This window comes from Ursus americanus, chromosome 1 (genome assembly GCF_024610735.1).
Source record: "Ursus americanus isolate L20-20 chromosome 1, mUrsAme1.1.p, whole genome shotgun sequence".
NCBI classification, from domain to species: domain Eukaryota; kingdom Metazoa; phylum Chordata; class Mammalia; order Carnivora; family Ursidae; genus Ursus; species Ursus americanus.
This window is the reverse complement of record NC_142127.1, coordinates 29329782-29353154: the sequence shown is the minus strand read 5'-3', so window position 1 is coordinate 29353154 and position 23373 is coordinate 29329782. Positions and strand designations below refer to the sequence as shown.

The following is a 23373-nucleotide window of genomic DNA, read 5'->3' as shown; positions in this document are numbered from 1 at the left end:
GTGGTTTCCCTCACTCTCTGTCTTCCTCTTATTTTATTTTTCCTGCCCCTGTGTTCACTTTTTTAGTTTCTTAAATTCCACATATGAATGAACTCATATGGCATTTGTCTTTGTCTGACTGACTTATTTCACTTAGCATAATACCCTCCAGTTCCATCGACGTCATTGCAAATGGCAAGATTTCATTCTTTTTGATGGCTGAATAATATTCTTTTGTGTGTGTGTGTGTGTGTGTGTGTGTGAGCGCGCGTGCATACACATACATATATACACACGACATCTTCTTTATCCATTCATCTGTCGGCTGACATCTGGGCTTTTTCCATGTTTTGACAACTGTAGACATTGCTGCTATAAACAGGGTACATATACCCTTTGAATAAATATGTTTGTATCTTTTGGGTAAATACGTAGTAATGCAATTGCTGGGTTGTAGGGTAGCTCTATTTTCAACTTTTTGAGGAACCTCCATACTGTTTTCCAGAGCGGCTGCACCAGTTTGCATTCCCAACAGCAGTGTAAGAGGGTTCCCCTTCTCCACATCCTTGCCAATATCTGTTGTTTCCTGAGTTGTGCATTTTAACCATTGTGACTGATGTGAGGTGGTATCTCAGTGTGGTTTTGATTTGTATTTCCCTGATGGAGGGCAATGGTTTTATGAATAAGAGATTCTGTAGTGCCCTGCCGTGTAGTATCTCCTCTTCTCCAGGGCCTGACACATCCAGGAATGTCTCTGGTTTGTGTCATATGTACTCTGCTATTGTGTTGTCCTGGCTGCTTTATCCTTCAGGGCAGTCATCTACCACAGATGCTCTTTGCCTGGTGTGGGTAGCATTTGGTCCCTGGCCCGAATGTGGTGCATTTTAAGTAGATGTGCTCTGGTCTGCTTCTGAAATGATACCTTTAACCACCACCACCTGAACAAAGTGTGGGGCAACATTGTATTGGCAGGGGGTTTGAGCCAGTCTTTTGAGGGAGGAGGCCCATGTGCTGGGACTGAGGCAAGAGTGACTGGAAAGGGCAATTCCAACACAGTGCAGGACGTGGGTCAGGGCTTAATGTAAGCAAGTTTGGTAGCAAGTGTGGGTGCTAGGCTATTTTTTGTGGGTAGCTCTGTAGTTCATGCTGATGAGCGTTGGAGCTAAGTGGTACCTGCCAGTTCATTTTTACCCAGAGGTCTCTCTCTGTGAATACCCTCTCTGGGACACTCTCAGATGAGCAACTAACCTCACCACTGTGTGCCCCAGGCCCTCTTCAGCTTGCTGTATGTCCACAGACTGTTTCCCTGCCTTCTCTCCAAAAGCATCCTCAGTGTCCTTCAAGCTCTCCCAGAACCACACATGCTGACCTTTAGAACTCCAGACTTTAAGCCTGCCTGGTTGCAAGAACTCAAGAAATTGAAGCCCTCTAGCTTTCCATACTAATCCCATGAGGATTCATTTACTGCGTACTCCCCTGTATGTTAGTCTCTTTTTCCCACTTTTCTGGGACTGTGCCTTCCTCCCCACTGTATTGGCTATGATTCATTTCTCTCCTAAGCCAAGTCTCTGCACTTCCTACCATCTTTGATGTGTCCTCTGTCCTCTTCTCTACCCTTACTTGTGGAGCTTTTCAGGTTGATTTCTGGGGTATTTAGGATGATTTGATTGGCATCTACTTGTATTTGTGGGAGGAGACAACCCTAGGATCCTCCTATTCTTCTGCCATCTTCCTTCCTTATTATAACTCTGTGCATATGTAAAATGAAGGTATTGTTATTGCACCCATTTCATTATGCAAAGACTTTAAAATAGTTTTCAACAATTTGCCAAACATAAAATAATTTAAAACATATAATCAGACCCAGGGAAATAGAAATATTACGTAAATAAGATACCAATTGGTGGGAGGAAGAACATTGCAGATTACTAAGAAGCTATGGCAAAGGCCACAGTTTGAGATACCACATTTGTATCATCTGGGAGCAAAGTCTTGTGATAGACTCATACTTCCTCTGAAGGCCAAGAAGTACCACTTCATTTTTGGACAGTTATCTATAAAGAATGTCACTTCTTAGTTGGGCTTTATTTCACAGTATGGCACTTGATATTTTGAGATTTCCCTTTTTAAGAGGACTTAGGTTACCAATGACCTGAGGTAGAATTCCACTTTTTTTACATTTATTTATTTATTTATTTAGAGAGAGAGAGAGCACACATGCACACAAGAGCAAACATCGGGGGAGGGGCAGAGGGAGAGAGAGAAACTTAAGAGAGATCTATGCTCAGCAAGGAGCCACATGTGGGGCTGGATCTCATCACCTTAAGATCATGACACTAGCAGAAATCAAGAGTCAGACGCTTAACCAGCTGAACCACCCAGGCAGCCCAGAATTCCATTTGTTTTAAAAACAATACAGATATATCAGAATAGTTAGTATGTTTGATATCCTATTGTGAAACCTAATAATTTAAAATACTTCTTCCTATTTCACAGAGATGTTGCAGTGACAAATAGAAGTACAATATTGCAAATACAAATGGTATTTTGTTTTTCAAAATGGTTTGCCAGTTGTTCCAGTGCCTTTTTGAATATCCTTTTTGTCCTCACTAAATTTTGATGCAATCTTTACTAATTTTTTTTTATACACAGTCTATTTTGAGGGACCATTTATTTTCTAATCCTAGAAGTAGTTTTAATATTAGTAGTCCTTTATCATTCTTCTTCCTTTTAAAAGCTTCTTGGCTTTTCTTAGTTCTGTTCATTTTTAAGTTTTTAAAAAATCTGTTCAATATTAATGTGAAGAGATGTATATTTTATTGCAATATAATTGTAATAAGATGTTACAAGTCAATAAAATAGAAAATGGGATGTATGTGGCATAGGAATCTGTAGTTATAAAAATCTGAAACTTTATAATTGAACAGTTTAAGGTGGTATAACACCTTGTGAGTGTATTTTTAGTAGTAATTATATTATTATTAGTAATTTTATTTTCATTGCAAGCTCTACATTTCTTTAATAAGGTCTTTCTCTATATATAGTAGCCCTCCCAACCCATGGGACATATATTCCAAGACCTTAGTGAATGCCCAAAACCACGGATAGTACCAAACTTTATATGTACTATTTTTTTTCCATGCATATATACCTATGGTAAAGTTTAATGTATAAGTTAGGCACAATAAGAGATTTAAAATAATAACTAATAATAAAATAGAACAGTTACAACAAATATAATAAAAGTTATGTGAGTGTGGTGTCTCTGTCTCTCAAAATATCATACTGTACTGTATTCACCCATCTTGTGATGATGTGAAATGATAAAATGCCTCTGTGATGAGATGAAGTCAGGTGAATGATGTAGGCATTATTATGTAATATTAGGCTACCACTGACCTTCTGCCCAAAATGTCAAAAGGAGGATTCATCTGCTTCCACACCACAAGTAATTGAAACTGCGGATAAGGAGTGATTGTTAATACCTAGCAACTAATAGAGGAAAACTCTTTTTCAACTTACCCCTTGGTATTTCTTTTCCAATTTTTATTTCATGATGACATACAGAGTTGTTAACAGTATTTCATAGAAATTGGTATATTGACTGGGGTAGACTTTTTATAATCATTTAACATTATTCTAAAACATGTTTTTCAAAAGCTTTTAAGTGATTTCAATAATATTTAATAGAATAAGTGTTAAAGATAGATAATGAACTGACTCAGACATGAAGCTCTTAAGTGGCTATAGTTTTATGTGACTTATAGAGAAATACGTCTTTGAAAACTTGAGGGTTGTTTCTAAACATTTATTAGTTTGGGAACAGGGCTTTGGCATGTTGGGTCAGACATTAGATGTTCTCCTTAAACCTTTCTTTTATCTGTGAATGCTGTGCAGATTTATTTGTTAGTTTAAAATGACAATCTTTATTATATTCTGTTCCCATTATTCATAGTTTAAAAAAGAATATGGGCTTTTTTATCTATTATTAAATATTCTATAAACTTTTTAATACCATTTAGTTAATAAACCATGCTTTGAAAGAACTAATGGAAGTAGAAGAAGTGAGTGAAAATGTATTACAAGTTCACCTAAATGGTAAGTATGTCATCATTTTGCCATTGGAAATGATACAAGCTATGTAAGCTTTTTATATATAAAATTTGATTTACAGGTATGTTTTAAAGGTGGGTGATAGTCATAATTTAAGAACTTGATCAGTGTTTAACAACTTTCACTTTAATACACCTTACACAATATTTTTAGAAATTAAAAAAATAAGATTAAAGGAGGTACATAAGGACTCTTGTTTTTTGGTCTTTCTTTTCTTTTTGTAAAATAAAAGAACCCCAAGGAAGATAGTTCTTTTAGTTTACCAAATCTCTTCATTGCTGAGTTTCAAAAAGGAAGTAATGTTAACTAACAGACTTTTGACTTTTTTCTTTCTAGTTAAATTTTAAAAACCATTAGAAAGCTTACTTGACTGGAAAATAATCTGCACTGTATCAGATATTTCATTTTAATTAAATACTTTTAATTGGGCTTTATTTCAGGACTGCTGCAGATCAATGATAAAATTGCCCTAAAGGAAATCACAAGGCAGTTAAATCTGGAAAATGTAGTTGGAGATAAAGTTTTTGTGAGTATCATTTCTGTTCTTCTATTAAATAGGCTTTAACTTTTATATGCCATAGATATTTTCATATTTTTGGAAGGCTAGGGAAGGTTCAGAGATTCTAAATTGAAATATGAAAGATTCTTATCATAAGAAAGTATAATGTACTAGGATGCATTTATTCATCATATCTTTATGTTTAGATTTTTTTGAAGTAGATTATACTTACTATAAAATAGCCCAGAAATCCATGTTTATGTAGATATTATCTGAGTTTCTTTATCTGTAAGATAAATACTTTGATTTCCTATCTTTGGAGATAGTTTAATATCTTTTTTAAATCACTACACTGTAGCAGCCTGTTTTTAGTCTTAGACGTGGGTACCTGGGAGTAATGGAAAATGTGCTGAATTTAAAGCTACAAAAGGTGAATTTGAGTCTTGTCTTAAAACCATTGACTACTTGATAATCATGGCTAATGAGTATTTCTGAAGTTCAAATTTCTCATCTGTGTTAAATGTGCATTATCTTTATTATACTTCACAGATTTATTCTAAAGACAAAAGAAAGCATTAAACATAATTCATGTTTTAAAAATGCTGCATTGGTAATGTACTATACAAATATCAGTTATCTCTTATTATTAAAATGTTTTCAGAAACTTAATTTATATCTCATTATTGTAACAGTTTGGAACCTCAGGGTAGTGAACATCAGTAACTTAAACTGATTAGAAATGTTCTGGAACTTTCATTAAACTTTTTACCCTATCACTTGATTTATAGGGTTGAAAAGAAATATGATTAAATTAATTTACAGCTACTTTAATTCTCATAATGAAATGACTTAACCTCATACTGCTTATGCAGTTGAAGTGGGTTGTGTGCATCCCAAGTTCATTTTCTGCTCACTGGTGATCATAGTTTTATCACTCTTAAGTGTCTACTCTTTTCTGCAACAACACAGCCATTGTTGTGTAAGCCTCTTAGCATTTAGTAATTTCATTCTTTAATAATACCTATAAAAATGTAAGCCAATCATGTGTTACCCTTCCACACTGTCTGCAGGTTCAGAATGCCCTTTCTATAAGTCTGTTGTTCTTTCTCCTGTTCAGAACGTAATGTTGAATACAGGGCCTACTTAGTCAAGGAGATTACTATTATGTAGGCTCAGTTTGGCTTTTGATTTGCAACTGATGTAGACTGGGGTTTCTAACTTTCCTAATTGACCTATTCTTATTGGATTCATAGGAAATAATAAAAGGCACAATTGTTTATCTTCCTAGTCATTACTGTTGTTATCGTAATCATCATATGTAGTGATTATTAGTTTAACCTCTACATTATATAGGTAAGTCACCTGAGGCTCAGAGAGCAGAATTAGCTTGCCTAAAATCATAAAATGGATATTAAGACATTAAGAACCTAAGTCACTTAACCCAGAGCCTTTCTGTTTTGATATACTTATAGAAAATTTGTATATTCCTATACATATAGACATACATATGTGTATTTATATAAGGATATTCTTATAATATGTGCATATGTATTTATATAATTACATACTTAGACTTAATGCCAATTTTAACTTGTCTTTTTTTAAAAAAAAGCAAAACACAAACAACCTTTGAATAACTTCAGCCACTGATTTACTCACCCACAGATTGCCTCTGAGCTTTTGTTTATATTATGTAAATACCTCTTGCCCTAACTACCTTGGAAATAATGTTGATTTGACAACATACAGTTATTATAAATATGTGGATGTTCTTAAAAACCTATTAGCCTATTTTATATCAGTTCTGTCAATTGGGAAACAAACAAGTGGATTTCTTTTCTCCTGTACATCTTCACAAATTTAAAGTTGGCTATTTCTTTAAATTAAAAAATCTGAATGAAGTAAAAATTAATGACTTAAATGAAAAAATATTTTTACAGGGCCCTTACCCACAAGTTGGAACATCTGGATAATGCATCTGGTACTCTGTTAATTTCCATGTAGAACATTTAAGTTGTATCCAAAAATGTTTTGGCTGTGTTCCAAGTAAACATAGCCAAATTTGATATGATATATACAAATTCTATAATAAGCTCTTGAATAGGGAAAAACTATCATAGTATGTAATAATTGAGGTAAATTTCTTCCATTTCCTTTTGGATCTCATTTAAATTCGTGCTCATTTTTTTCTTAATAGTATGTTTTATTTATTATTTTAATTTAAATTCTGGTTAGTTAACATATAGTATAATAGTGGTTTCAGGAGTAGAATTTAGTGGTTCATCATTTACATACAACACCCAGTGCTCCTTAATACCCATCACCCATTTAACCCATCCCCTGCCCACCCTTCCCTCCATTAACCCTCAGTTTGTTCCCTGTTGTTAAGAGCCTTTTATGGTGTGCCTCCCCCTCTTTTTCCCCTTTCCCTATGTTCATCTGTTTTGTTTCTTAAATTCCACATATGAGTGAAATCATATGGTCATTTTTTAGTGAAACAAATTAATCTGAGACTTGCAAGAGCTTAATCTATTTGAAAATATAAAATGCAGTGATTTCTAGTTCTCTGTGTTTAGAATACAGCAAGTCTTAAAAACTACCTTTAAATTGAAGTTAACATTTTTACAGACTTTTTTCCAGAAAATACAAAATTTTGAGCATGACAGGGTAATGCCATTTTCAAAACTATGCCACCTTTCCTTTTATATTTAAGTTTTTAATGGTGCACATGGAAGTATCCAGCTCAGAATTTGGCTACTGACTAATCTAGGAAAAAATAGAGACATAGTGCCTATATAATGTCTAAGAATCAGGTAGTCCTCTTTTATTTGTTATTTCATTAAACTTTTAGTTATGGTGTCTTTTTTGTTATTCAGGGAAGTTTTGCTGAAAACCTTTCATTTCTTCTGGAAGCTTTAAAACGAGGTAAATATTAGCATATTTAACACCATTAGAAGGTATCTGTTAGCTTTATTTTTCCCCTGATTATAAAGGCGTTACATATTTTTACAAAAAAAATAATGTAAAAAACCATAATATAATGATCACTGTAATCCCATAACTGTTATAATGACTATCCCAATTATATTTTAAGAAGTCTCTGTGCCCAACATGGAGCCCAGTGTGGGGCATGAACTCATGACCCTGAGATCAAGACCTGAGCTTAGATCAAAAGTCGGGCACTTAACTGACTGAGCCACCCCGCCACCCCATGATTATCCCAATTAACATTTGGTTTCATATCTTTATTCACCTGCAGTGTATCACTGATGCAGATGGACATAATTTTTTATAAGAATAAAATGGTTTTCTATATTGTATAATGTATATCTTGTTCACTTACATCACAGTATGTTGTGAGCATCTGTTTATGTCAGTAAATAGCTGCATCATCATTTTTATGGTTCTCATATATTCTATTTTCAACTATACTTAAAAATATAATAAATTATAAATTATTAATCACTAGTTAGGAACTTTGATTTCTAACTTTGTATAATTAGGAAGAAATGCTTAGATGATCATTTAGATATTTTCTAGAGTAGATATTAATGAGTAGAATTCTAGATTAAACAGTACCACATTTTAAAGAATAATTAATTACAGGGATGCCTGGGTGGGTCAGTCGGTTAAGCTTCTGCCTTTGGCTCAGGTCATAATTCAGGGTCCTAGGTTTGAGCCCCCCATCAGAATCCCTACTCATCAGGGAGCCTGCTTCTCCCTCTCTGCCTGCTGCTCCCTCTACTTGTGTTCTCTCTGTCAAATAAATAAAATTTTTAAAAAATAATAATAAAAATAAAAGAATAATTATAGGGGCACCTGGGTGGCTCAGTCAGTTGTGTTTGCCTTCGGCTCAGGTCATGATCTCAGGAGCCTGGGATTGAGCCCCAGGAAGGTTCCTTACTCAGCAAGGAATCTGTTTCTCCCTCTCCCTCTGCTCCTCGCCTTGCTCTGCTTTCTGTCTCTCTCTCTCTCAAATAAATCAATCAATCTTGAAGGAAGGAAGGAAGGAAGGAAGGAAGGAAGGAAGGAAGGAAGGAAGGAAGGAGAGAAGTGGGGAAAGTAAGAAAGGGAGGGAGGAAGGAAAGAATGAGGAAGGAAGGAAAGGAAAGAAAAAAGGAGAGAAAAAAAAGGGAAAGGAAGGAAAGAATAGGGGAAGGGGGAAAGAGGGAAAGGGAAGACTATAACTAAACTACCCTAGAAGTTCCATTTCAAATCAAGAGTACCTATTCCTTTACAACTTTCATTCACAATTATTAATTTTCATGTCTGCCTTTTAAAGGAAAAAATACATCTCTTATTTTGATGTGCATTATTGTGGTATTGATAATGCTCATCACTTCATATTTCTATTAGACACTGATATTTCCTGGTTTATGTATTTCTTGTTGGTTCTTTGCCTTATTTTGGTGGTGTTTATCTCATACTGATTTATGGGAATTCTTGCACTTTTCTCTTAAATTTGGTTTGGACTTCTGTGCTGAAAAGAAATTTTAAATTTTTTACATAGTCAAATTTTTCCTCTCCAGATTCTGAAGGCATTGACTTCTGTTTTCATCTAATACATATATTTCATAATTTGGGAGGAATTTATTTTGATAAGGTGTAAAGTGGAGAGCTAATCTTGTATAAGCCACTTTTCCCCATTGATTTATAATGGTATATTTTATCAAAAACTACATTTTTTTTAAGATTTTATTTGTCAGAGAGACAGACTGCACAAGCAGGGGAAGCGGCAGGCAGAGAAACAGGCTCCCCACTAAGCGAGGAGCCCTGTGGGACTCGATCCCTGGGATCATGACCTGAGCTGAAGGCAGATGCTTAATCGACTGAGCCACCCAGGTGTCCCTCAAATACTACATTTCTATATTATATAGTTCTTTTTATAGACTCTTTGAGTAGTTCTTATGGTTTTCATGATGTTTTGGTTAACTGTATACATTTTGTTAAGTGTCCCCTTACCAGATTTTTTTTTTACTTGTTTATGTAAATATAAAACCTTAAACCTTAAGGTAATAGTGAGTCTTCTGCCATCTTAGTTTCCCTCATTGTAATGAGGAAAATGAATTCAGAGTCATGTTGACTTTCCCCTGTTGTTGAAGTATTAAAACTTGGTGGTGGGGGGGGGGCTTAAAAAATTGTGGTTAGGAGTTAAAAGTGGCTTTGGTTGAATTTCATAGTTTAACAATTATTTATAAAAATTGTAAATACTTGGGAAGATGTAGTTTGCATTTCTGCTAACTAAACAAATCTCTTTTGAAGCAGAAGTTTTGTTCATAAGTTAGTGACGCCCTTTATTAGTAATCCCAAAGTATTTTGGTCTGTATAGGTGTTAGGAGATCCTTGTCAGTTTTCTGACAGAAGATTATATTTACATAATTTTAAAAACAACAGTCTAGTCATTTAAATAATGTTCTTAATTTTTCATCAGTTAACTACTAGAGTCTCGTAATTAGACTGTGAACTGCTTGAGGGCAGTAGGGGCTATCTTGTCCTGTGAATAATTTTGTTGTTGTTGAATAAAAGTGTAGGCATTGGTAAGTATCCTGTGCAAAGTAGGTTTTCAATATATGTTTGTTGAATTGAGTTTTAACAATTAAAGTGTAGTAAATAATTTGGAAACTTAAGAAAGGCTGATACAGTTGCTTGTTAATATATAAAACTCTTATTTTATCTTAGGTGACCGGTCTAGTAGTTGCCCAGTGATCTTCATATTAGATGAATTTGATCTTTTTGCTCATCATAAAAATCAAACACTCCTCTATAATCTGTTTGACATTTCACAGTCTGCACAGACTCCACTAGCAGTTATTGGTCTTACATGTAGATTGGTAAGTTTTTCTTTCTATTAAAAAATTGATTATCATATTTAGAAAATTAAAGCTTGATTACTGATATCGTCACTTATGAAGGTCATTAGATCAGGCATTTTTTCAAATGTGTTTCACTAGTTCCTGGTGCATTTATCCTACTTTTCAACTCAGATTGAAGAAAACAAGAAAACATTTATCACGCATGCTCATAAACTAATAACCTCTGTCCCTCCAGTGGAATCACTGAATAAAAAATGTGAAGTCAGATGCTAGTATAATTTCTACATTAGCAAGTAAAGAGAAAATTAATCATACCACTATTTTATAAAAACTCATTAATAGTTTTTGAACATAATAAAAAAAAGAAAAATCATGATCTACTTTTAGATTTAAGATTGTTCCTATATTTTGAAAATGTTTAGAATTGAGTAAAAATGATAGTATCCCATTTTTGTAAGTATTCATATCGGAAATGGAAGGGATTACTTCTGTCAAGCTGCTATTACATAGTGACTCTTTGCTTCTTGGGGGTGATTTTAGAATGATTTTAACCATAGTCTCAATGTCACTGTCACATTACATTATGAAGACTTTCTGCATGTTCAACTTTGCATACTTCGGATGGCTGCACAGGCCTTTTTTTGTTTATCTTCTTTTACCTCATAAACTTTCTTACTGAATTCAGATAAAACTGGTATTTAAGAGTCATCTCTCCTCTCATAGATGGCTGCCATGAGTATGTTGTTTTCATTCTTCTTTTCCCTCCTTCATTCTTGGCAGGTTTGTGGTCAGCGCCATTTACTTCTTTTCTTTTCCTGTAGCTGTTTCCTTCTTAGAAAAGTGAAATGCTTTACTAAGTCATCTTTCAACAGCCTTTCCTTCTAGTGTTGCTTTTCTGTGGAGTGTCTTTCTCTGTCCTCTTTCCCAAGTGCTCTAGAGTTTATGATATATGCCTTCATAATAAGACTTCCTCATAGAACATCTGCCTGGCTCTTTACATATCTTTATTCCTTTGTCAAAAGCAGCAGTTCGTACCACAGGAGTTAAGGAAGCGTCTTCATTCATGTTAAAAAAAAAAAATCTTCCTTTGGCTGGAAGTAGCAGTGGCAAATGTTGCTGACCCAATGAAGGACCAAATAAAGAATCAGCTGCTCTTTAGCAGTGTTATTGTGCCCTTTAAAAATTCTGTATGATTAATTCTCCCAACTATGCAGTGCAAATCTGTCTGTCTGTCTATGTTCATAGGGGAAAAGCAAAAGGATAGATGGATTAGTGACTTCGCTAACAAACAACCTCTTCTCTGTGGAAGTAGTTCTTTTTGTATTATACCCTTTATTCCCACATTGCCAACTTCAGTCATGACTGTCCACCACTAAAATATCTTTTACTTCCACCTTTCTTTCCATTCCCAAGTTCAAGCTCTTAATTATTGCTGGCATAGAGTGCTGTTTCCACTACCTTTCAGCCACCTACCTACATGGATGATCTAGAACTGCTCATTAATAGAAAATTTATAATATTGCTGTCTCTGAACTAACTTCATTCTCTTTTAATTATGCTGGCACTGTATTTTTCTTTGACCTATAAAAACATTCCAGGTTTTTCATTCACTTTCTCCCTACCAATCCCAAGCTAGTAATATTTCCTGTCTTCTTTTCCAGACTAACCATGATCCCATTTTGATCACTTGAATTCTTTCCTCTATATCATTGATTTCTTAACCTAGCTATTATTGAAAATCATGCACGTAGATTTAAAAATCCATATTTCAGAGCTTCACCATAGCTTTTTTTCCTTTCTTTTTTCTTTTTTTCTTTTTTTTTTTTTACTTTTTATCCTCTAGAAAATTGACAGTAAACTTGGTTCCTAACTTAAGGAAAAATAGCACGAATGCAAATAGTTTCTAAAATATCACTGTAAAAAAGCCAAAAGACAGAATAACTTACCAGTGTCATGCTATGTTCCTGCAAGTTTCCTCTTCTGTAGTTTGTTCCTTCAGTTCAACATGGCTTCAGCTTGAATTTATAGATAGTTTAGTGAACTGAATTTTTCTCCATTACATATGCTGCTTCTTGAGTCTTTGTTACCTAATACAATGAAGATTTTTAAATATTCAGGAATGTAATAAGTCTTATTACATTTTGCTGGTTTTTTCATCTGAATTCTTCATAGAATGTATGAAATTCCTTATTGAAATTCTTGGTGTTATTGTGGCAGAGAGCTATTCAATAATAGTTAAAATTTTTTGCAATTGTTGGTTGTGGGATGTTAAAGATTAACTAAGAAGAGCATAGTAGGAAAAAGGCATGATATCACCAGGCCTAAAGATGCTTAGAAGGGGATTATTAAAAGTGGCTTGTGTAAGTGTAAGAAAATCAAGGGAATGATTTGAGTTTCTGGAGGCTTGCATAAAATGCTTAATTGTGTATTATAGGATAAGCATTGTTAATTATAGTGATAGTTAAAATATGTATACCTCTAATATTGGTATTTTTTTAAAACATAATTCTTATATGGATTTTTGTTCGTTTTTAAGGATATTTTGGAACTCTTAGAAAAAAGAGTGAAGTCACGATTTTCTCACCGGCAGATACATTTAATGAATTCATTTGGTTTTCCACAGTATCTTAAAATATTTAAAGAACAATTATCTCTACCTGCAGAATTTCCAGACAAGATCTTCACTGAAAAGTGGAATGAGAATGTTCAGGTAACTTGGAACAGAGGCAATAATGTTTAAATAATTTTTGTCCCTTGCTATACCATTGAAAGCTTATAAAAACCTACAAATTTAAACAAATTTGTAAATTAACACATAGTTTCTAATGTTATTGTAGCATAAAACTGAATTAATACAAATTGTACACTTTTGTGTGGTACTTTGTTTTAAAAGACATTTGAAATGTCATATCCTAAATTTTTTCTCTCAAAAGAACTTTAATAAGTTTTTTATTCTATTTCTATCTGGCTTATATTTTAGATTATTCTGTTAGTATTTAGAATATTATAAAAAATAATATTTTCATTACTTACAAGTTCAGCAGTGTTTTTAGCTTAGTAATTCATACCTAACTATCCAGTATGGATTTTTCCCCCTAATTCTCATACAGTTTCAGCTTTTATCTGATGAGGTCTTTTAAGTCAAACCAGGCTTGACACCTGTGGTTGCATTGTCTATATTGCAATCTCATCTTGTAGTCTCTGGAGCCCTCAGGGTCTTAGCTACCCAGGCACACACACATGTTGATTTAAAGGTTTACTAAACCTTTGGACTCTGTAAATTTATCTAAATTGAATAGCCTAACTTACATAGGCCATTGTCATGTCAACTCAACATACTAGCATCGGTTTATCTTATGCTATCAAGAATTTTCAGTTGGCAGGGAGAAGGGAGAGGGTATATGTGTGGGAGTGCGTTTAATAACACAATTGAAAAACAGTGTTGCTGAATAAATCCCACATGGTAGAATCTTTCAAAAATATGGGTCTTCTAAAAGTAGAAAATAATGTAGAGTCCTTGGTTTTGAAAGAATTGGGAAAAACTAGTCTATGATATTAAATACTGATGAGGATGATTCAATCTTTGGATAATTAAATTTGCAAAGTCTATATGCACTGTCTCTAAAAAAAATTGTTTTATGTCAAAGCAATAATTTATTATTTTTTTGTAGTTTCAAGTTTTTATTTAAATTCCGGTTAGTTAATATACAATGTAATATTAGTTTTAGGTGTAGTATCCAGCAGTTCATCACTAACATATAACACACAGTTCTCATCACAGCAAGTGCCTTCCTTAATACCCACCACCCATGTAACCCAACCCCTGTCCACCTCCCCACCAGCAACCCTCAGTTTGTAAAGAGTCTGGGGGCACCTGGGTGCCTCAGTCGTTTAAGTGTCCGACTCTTAGTTTTGGTTTAGGTCGTGATCTTGCAGTCATGAGGTCAATTCCTGCATCAGGCTCTGTGCTCAGCACAGAGTCTGCTTCATATTCTCTCTACGTCTCCCTTTCCCTCTCGCTCCCACGCACTCTCTCAAATAAATAAAATCTTTAAAAAAAAAAAAGAGCCTGTTTCCTGGTTTCCTCTCTTTTTCCCCCATGTTCATCTGTTTCGTTTAAATTCCACATAAGTGAAGTCATATCATATGGTATTTGTCTTTCCCGACAGACTTATTTCACTTAGCATAATACTCTCTAGTTCCATCCACACCATTGCAGATGGCAATATTTCATTCTTTTTATGGCTAAGTAATATTCCATTGTATGTACACATCACAACTTCTTTATCCATTTATCTGTTGATGAACATTTGGGCTCTTTCTATAATTTGGCTATTGTTAGTAATGCTACAAAAAATAAATTCAAAATGGATAAAAGACCTAAGTGTGAGAAAGGAAAACATCAAAATCTTAGAGGAGAACACAGGTAGCAACTCTTTGACCTTGGCCATAGCAGCTTCTTACTAGATAAATCTCCTGAAGCAAGAGAAACAAAAGCAAAGCATGAGCTATTGGGATTTCATCAAGATAAAAAGCTTCTGCACAGCAAAGGAAACAGTCAACAAAACTAAAAGGCAGCCTTCGGAATGGGAGAAGATATTTGCAAATGACATATCTGATAAAGGGTTAGTATCCAAAATATATAAAGAACTTACCAAACTCAACACCCAAGAAACAAATAATCCAGTTAAAAAATGGGCCTAAAGACATGAATAGACATTTTTCCAAAGAAGACATACAGATAACTAACAGACACACGAAAAGATGCTGAACATCACTTATCATCAGGGAAATACAAATCACATCTACAATGAGATATCACATCACACCTATCAGAATGGCTAAAATTAACATAGGAAACAACAGATGTTGGTGAGGATGTGGAGAAAGGGGAATGCTCTTACACTGTTGGTGGGAATTGAAACTGTAGAAAACAGTATGGAAATTACTCAAAAAGTTAAAAATAGAACTACCCTACGATTCAGCAATTGCACTACTAGGTATTTACCCAAAGGATATGCAAATACTGATTCGAAAAGCAGACATGGTTTTAATCTTAAATATCAATACCAAATTAAAGTGAGAACTTTGCATTTATTTTGTTCTTAAACAATTTATTTTTTCCCAGCTTTGTTGAGCTATAATTGACAAAATAAAAATTATATGTTTCAGGTGTGCAAGTTGATATTTTGATATACATCCTGAAATACCACAATGAAGCTATTCAATACATCCATCACCTCAATAGTTATCATTTTCTTTCTCTTCTTTTTCTCTTTTTAATTTCTTTTGTGGGAAGAGGTGAGAATACTTATGAACTGTCTTCTAAGTGAATTTCAAGCATACAATACTGTATTGTTAACCATAGTCACATTTTTACTGTTATACTCCAAAATTTACTCATCTTGCATAACTAAAACTTGATTCTTGTTTTTTAGTTTGAGAGAGTGCGCGCAAAAGCAGAGTAAAGGACAGAAGGAGGAGCGCAGGGAGCCCAATGTGGGACTCGATTCCAGGACTCCTGGGATCATAACCTGAGCTGAAGGCAGACGCTCAACCAGCTGAGCCACCCAGCTGCCCCAGATTCTTGTTTTGATTATAAAATATAGTCTGCTCATCTAAGCACTACTAATTTTGGCACTTTTTTTTTATTAAAAGTTCACTGAACAAGAGAACACCTGGCTGACTCAGATGGAAGACCATGCAACTCTTGATCTTGGGGTTGTGGTTTCAAGCCTCACATTGGGTGTAGAGATTTTACTAAAAGTTCACTAATCAAAATGTTATCAGTGCATGAGAATACATGTTAAAAGATACAAGTTTCCCTTATATTCATGCCCATTCTACTTCCTTATACTACAGAGTAATTATTTGGCTTATAGCATTTCAAACATATACATTCTAAAGTTATTTTTACAGAAAGAGTTCAAACTTTGCATATAATTTTGTTTTACCTTTTCCATTTTTTTCTGATTGTCAATTTTGTATTATTTTTCATAGTATAACTATACAGAATTGTATGTAAAAATGGTTATCTTTATCTTGAAATTTCAGATATTGTGCTATGGTATAATTTGGTGTGGGTTTTTCCTTCTCCCCTTCTCTACAGATTAATCTTGTCTGGGACTCAGATATTTGTTAGCCCAGAGAAGTTTTTTTGATACTCTCATTATAAGATTCTATTCTTTAGGAACCCTTTTCATTTGGTACTCTCATATTGTCCCTTTCCTTACCTAGGTCTGGTGTGGAACAGAGAGCTCTGCATCTTCAGCCTCCGAATCCACTTTTTAGTGCCTCACAGACTTTCACCTTCTTTAGTTCCTGAACTGATTATCTTGTTACAACAGTATGCTTTTCTGACTGCTTTAGAGATTCAGATGCAGTCTTTCATAGTATTTAAATGTCTTTGCTTTGCCATGACTTTTATTTCTGTCCCTGCTCCCTTTCTTTTCCTAAGATGACTACACAGCCCAGGTTGTACAGTGCTGACACCCATCTTTCTGTTCTTCACACAATATTGCATTCTGTTCATCTGAGTGGGTCTATAAAGGAATTAGATGAAAGGGATTACTGGTGAAGCATAATTCTGGATGACTTGGAAAATAACCATGTAGCAGGAGGGTGGCTAACCCTTAGGTTTTTGGTCCTTTTTTGGTGATCCTGTATCACTGAATTTAGGGGCAGATGGTAGAAATGAATGTGAGCACTATCCTTTTGTTTCTTAAGGGTTTTTTTGTTTGTTTGTTTTACAATCTTACAGTTCTTTTATAATGTAGAACTAGTACCACTGGAGTTTGTGTCTCTTAATTCTAGTGTTTTGTTCCCTTTATTCTAGTGTTTTGTTCCCTTTATCCTCATCCTAATTTGCCACTTCCCTTTGGTATGCTAATGTGAGCTTCACTTGAAATATATGTCAGCACCATGGCCAGAGGCCATGCCCAGCAAAGGGGGAGTTGCATTGAGGGAGCTATCCTTTCTCTCAGTACTGACTACCAAGCAAGTTTTTCTGATTCCCAGGTTAAAATAAAAACAATGGTAGAGATAACAGGTGGCCTATGGAATAATCATCCAAGAAATATTTTCAGGATAGGGTTGAACCTGGACGTCTCCCTAACTTGAATGTTTTAGCCATATCCCAAATGAGTCAAATAAGTTAAGCAGAGTAAATACCATCTCAGCATGGCAGTATAAGGAGAAATCCCTGTATGAAAGAGCATTTTAAAAGATCATAACTAATTCTCCTCGAAGGAAGTTCCCCCAAAGTACTATAGCTAAGTTCAAGGAACATTTACCTACTGTCATAACCTTCCTTGGTAGTTAAGGTGAGAAGCTTTAGCAGGAACTGACTGGTAGATTTAGTACATGTACTGCTGCCGCTGAGTTATCCCTTGGGGCATCATGAGTTCTGAGGTACCACTGAAACTCTGTTACATTCTGCTTAGAATCTGCCTGTGAAGAGGGCACCAACCAAGCAAACTGTACAATCAGTACAGTAAAGACTTGCTTCTGCAACTGCTACTCATGTGTTCGTCGGTGAAAAGTTAATGTTTCAGCTTCCTTGAACAACAGGGGAGGTCTGCTTTGTTTCTGGGAATTTTCCCATGTTCCTGTAAGGGGTGATGTCAGTCAGCCATTCTCTGTCTTTATTTCCCTTGCATCATTTCCTGAGCCAACTGTTAGGGAACTTTCAATCCAGAGAAATAAATTTAGTTGTGTTTCAGAACCTGAGATCTGGTATCTTCAATGACTATCATAGTTAAATACAATAGACATCCAAAGAGTAGTGTTTTGTTTTGTTTTGTTTTTTATAATAGCCTTATCTCCAAGTAGTTTATAGTGTTGGGATCAAGGTGAAAGTGTATTAAGAGATTTTTTTTAATGGCTCACATATAGATCTTCTAGACTTTTTTTTTAAAGGACATTAAGTAATTATGGAAACAAGAAGGTGATAGCTTTCAGAAAGATGGGGAGTTGGATTCAGACCTCTAAAAATATAAGAAGAAAAGCAGAGTATAGTTTGACCCTTTGAAGCATCTTGTAAAAGAAAAGCAGTTAACTAACTGTTCTTAGAAATAATTGAAAATTTCTTCTATTAATATTTTTGTTCCAGGTGATTTTTTTAGTTTTAGTTTTAACAGGACTACAGTTAATTCCCAAAAGTTTTTATGCATACTACTTTGCTTTATTATTTTGTGTTCATCTTGTGTACTCTCAAAGGGTATTTGATCCTATTTATGATAAAAACATATGTATAGTAACAGCAAGCAAATGCTGTTAAAGAGAGTACTGAAAATAATGACAATGGAATGGGGACTATAACGAGGATAATGTATTTACTGAGAGCATAAAACTTTATTCCATTATACTAGAACTTACTCTTGAATCTGGATCTTGCAGTAGAAGTAGAGATATAACAGTTTTACCTCTAGAAAATAAGGTTTTCTGGGTTTTTTGTTTGTTTTAAGAAAAAGACTCCTCATTCCTTACAGATGATTTTTGAAAATCAGTGTCAGTCTTCCCCAGGCTGTTTTTGGCTCTGCCAACTGTGAATTTACTCTTCCTACATCTAATTTTTTCTTTAATGCCAAATGTACCTTACTTTTCATTAATTCTGATTCACTGCAGTCACAACTGTTTTTTCAAAGGACCTTACTGGTCTCCAAATTTCCAGCGCGATTAGTTTCTTCTCAAAATATATTTTAGTTTAATTATACTGAGTAATTTACATTGTTGATTACTGCTTCCTTCTTGAAGTTTTCTTCCCTTGATTTAATTGCTCTTTCTTGGATTCTCTTCCAGTCTTCAGTATCTTTCTCAGTCTCTTTGCTCTTCTTTTTCCATTTTGTTTTTAAATATTGATAACCAGGTTTTACTTCTTGATCACATTTCACTCTTCATTCCTCCTGAGACGTTCTGTCCCCAAAATAATCATTTCTAATTTTTTTCTTCCCTCTCTCAAGCCTTTGCTTCTCCACATATCACCATTTGACTCTCCATCAGATTATGTGTTCTATAAATGTCTTAATTCTCTATTCACACTATTAATTCAGATCCTTTTTGTCTCTTAAATGGACAGTTGCAGTGGCCTACAATTATGTTTTTCTGTCCTTGTCTTTCCATGAAATCACTTCGCCAATAACTGAAACTCAGGGTTACATGACTACTCATTTTCTGTCAGTATGCCATGATCTTCCTACCTTGCTCATATTGTTCCCTATAACTGGAATGCTCTTTCTTTTTAGCTCACTGACTCATATAGTTTAAGCATTCTTTGTATTGCTTTACTTTGTGTTCCCAAATATGGTAACTCTTACTCTGTTGTGTTTTGTGCTGAATTTTGATCATCCCACTGGTATGACTATGGTTTCCTTTTGTAGACCAGAAAGTTTGGGGTAACAGGTATTATGTTTTGTTTTTGTGTATATTTACTTAACAGGGATAAGAATAAAATTAATAGACTGGAAATTTCATTTTGATTTTTGTATTCTACAAATAAAACCAACACCTATTTAATAATGAATAAATATCAGAGTTAACGAGGTACACCAACTAGTGAGGCAGTTTTAGACTGCCTTTTTCCTTACCTGTTTTGACTTTTTTTCTCTGTCTAGTGTCTCACAGAAGATAGAAGTGTACGAGAAGTACTACAAAAGCATTTCAATGTCAGCAAAAACCTGCGGTCATTACACATGCTATTGGTTTGTATTCGTTTTGTTTTTACACTCATTTTATTTCACCAAGTAATTGTATTTTGATGGGAATTGGTAAATTTTGGGAGAATTAACATGATTACTACATTGAATCTTCTAATCTGGAATAAGGTACATTTCTCCTTTTATTTAGTTTTTCTTTGTTTAATCATCGTTTTATAATTTTTACCACACAGATTTTATATATGTTTAAAACGTATACCTAAGTATTTAATTTTCTTTAGAACCGATATTTTGTAAATATCATGTTTAAATGATATCTTGTTTTTAATTATGTTTTCAACATGCTCATTGTTAGTATATAGAAACATGTTTATGTCTAATGGTAAATTTATGTCTTAATGATATAGTAAATGTGACTTAAAATTTATGGCTGCTAGTAGTGTAAATATGTCTGGGTACTTTGGAAAGCAATTTGGCAAATTAAATTTCTAGAGAAATTCAGATGCACAAGACATGTATAAGATTGTTTGCAGCAACCTTGTTTATAATTTCAAAAAAAAGGGAAATGACAGATATCTATCAATAAGGGAAAGAATAATTGTGAGTATACATGAAGGAATGTAATACAACAAAAAATCAATGAACTGGAAATGATACCTCAACATGATTAATTCTCAGAATACATGTTCAGTGAAGAGAGAGTTGTAGAAGTATTTGGAAATTACTTTGTGTTGTCTAGGAATATATACATACATAGTAAAGTAAAACAATATGGTCTTTTGTGTGAGGAAGAGTAGAGAATCTAACCAGGGAAAGAAAGAGATCCTATAAGATTATATTTTGTAAGCTGAGGGAAGTAGTCATAGATATCCAGTACATCATTATCTTGCCTTTTTATGTCAAAAATATTTCACAGTAATAGGAAAAAAAAGTAAAGGGAAGAGTAAGGGAAGGAGTTAGTGTGTACCAGCTTCACTCCCAGTAGGGGAATGAAGGACAAGGATTTCCATACTCTTCTGTTCAACTAAGGATCCTGGGCCTTGGTTAACGTGGGAGAGAGTTTCTAGTATAAATATTTCTTCATTATTACATGGTACTTAATTACACCTAAGAAATTACTCATTATTTAGCTGGAATTCAGACTTAACCAAGGATCATACATTTTCATCTGCTAACTCTGCTTACCCTGTTTAATGACTAAATTCTCAAATGTTACGAAAATTACACTTAAATCTTCAAATTGTTGGAAAGGCAACTCGTTACATGAAAAGTTGTCTCTAGGTATAATTTTGGTTTTTAATTTTTTTCTTTTATGTACAGTTGAACATAAAGTAGGTAACTTCTGTCACGTAACACTAACCTGAACTGGTTAATTATTCAGTAACAATTAGTAAAAAAGCTTATACAAGTCACATGTCTGCCTTTTTGGTTTGGTCTAGGGCTTTGAATAATAGTGTTTTTGTTTTATTATTTGAAGTACAGTTGATATACAATATTATGTTAGTTTCAGTCATATGAGCATAGTGACTTGACATTTTTATACATTACAAAATGCTCACCACAATAAGTATTGTCACCATAGGTCACCTTACCAAGGTATTTCAGTGTAATTGACTATATTCCCTATGCTATACTTTACATCCCTGAGACTTACTCATTTTATAACTGGAAGTTTGTACTTCTTGATCCCCTTCACCTGTTTCACCCATCTCTTTACCCTTCTCCCCTCTGGCAACTAGGAGTTTGTTCTCTGTATTTACAAGTCTGTTTTTATTTTAGATTCCACATGTAAGTAAAATCATGGTATTTTTCATTTTCTGTCAGATTTACTTCACTTAGTGTAGTAGTACCTCTCTGTCCATCTATGTTGTCACAGATGGCAAGATTTCATTTTTTTATGGCTGAGTAATATTCCATTGTGTGTGTGTGTGTGTGTGTGTGTATCATCTTCTTTATCTGTTCATTTGTTGATGGACATGTAGGTTGCTTTCATATCTTGGCTATTGTAAATATGCTGTAATGAACATAGGGTTACAAATATCTTTTCGAGTTAGTGTTTTGTTTTTTACGAGTAAATACCCAGAAATGGAATTGCTGGATTGTACAGTTCCATTTTTAGTTTTTTTGAGTAAACTCCATACTGTTTTCCATACCGGTTGTACCAATTTATATTCCCACAAACGGTAGGAAGGTTCCTTTTTTCTCACATCTTCCCTAACACTTGTTTTTACCTTTTTTGATACTAGCCATTCTGACAGGCATGGGGTAATCTCATTGTGATTTTGATTTGCCTTATTACCCTGATGATGAGTGATAATGGAGCACTTTTTCATGTATCTGTTGGCCATCTGTATGTCTCCGGAAGTGCCTGTTCAGCTCCTTGCCCATTTTTTAATCCAACTTTTTTAGGTTTTGGTATTGAGTTCTATGAGTTCTTTTTTTGGACCTTAATCTCTTAACCAGATATATTTGCAAATATGGGAGAAGTCATTAGATTGACTTTTTGTTTTGTTGTTGGTTCCCTTTACTGTGCAAAAGTATTTTAGTTTTATGTAGTCTCAGTTGTTTATTTTTTGCTGTCCTCGTGTGTAGAGACAGAAAAAAATATTGCTGAGACAGATACCAACCAGTGTTTTGTTTTGTTTTTAAAGAGTTTTATGGTTTCAGTCCTTAATTTAGGTCTTTGGTTCATTTTGGGTTTATTTTTATGTATGATGTAAGATAGTGGTCCAGTTTCATTCTTTCGCATATAGCTGTCCAGTTTTCCCAGCACCATCTTTTCCCCATTATATATTTATGGAAGACTATCTTTTCCCCATTATATATTCTTGGCTTTTTTGTCATAGATTAATTGACAATAAATGTGTGGCTTTATTTTTGGTTTCACTATTCTGTTCCATTGACCTATGTCTTATTTCCATGCCAATAACATACTGTTTTGATTGCTATAGCTTTGTAGTATAGTTTGAAATATGGGAATGTGATATTTCCAGCTTTGTTCTTTCTGACGATAGATCACTTTGGCTTTTCCAGGGTCCTTTGTGGTTTCCTACAAATTTTAGGATTATTTGTTCTAGTTCTGTGGAAAATGCTGTTGGTATTTTGATAGAGATTATATTGAATCTATAGATTGCTTAGGGTAGAACAAACATAAACAGTATTAGTTCTTCCAGTCCATGAGCATCATATGTTTTTCCATTTATTTGTGTTAGCCTCAATTTCTTTAATCAGTGTTTAATCAGGTTTTAGAGGAAAGGTTTTTCACCTCATTGGTTGGTTAAATTTATTTCTAGATATTTTATTCTTTTTGATGCAG

The 23373-nt window shown here is 34.1% G+C and overlaps 1 protein-coding gene across 8 annotated transcripts in view; it reads left to right on the top strand.

The window, feature by feature from the left end:
* Window positions 1–23373, top strand: part of ORC4 (origin recognition complex subunit 4) — an 86498-nt gene that overhangs the window by 55269 nt on the left and 7856 nt on the right. For 7 of the 8 annotated variants that reach the window (XM_045782301.2, XM_045782318.2, XM_045782274.2 and 4 more), the window contains 6 exons: window positions 4002–4077; window positions 4533–4618; window positions 7468–7516; window positions 10271–10422; window positions 12941–13114; window positions 20016–20102. In XM_045782301.2, coding sequence (XP_045638257.1) covers window positions 4002–4077; window positions 4533–4618; window positions 7468–7516; window positions 10271–10422; window positions 12941–13114; window positions 20016–20102 — 624 coding nt within the window. The remainder of the gene's footprint in view (window positions 1–4001; window positions 4078–4532; window positions 4619–7467; window positions 7517–10270; window positions 10423–12940; window positions 13115–20015; window positions 20103–23373) is intronic. The other variant, XM_087860628.1, reaches the window with a different exon arrangement.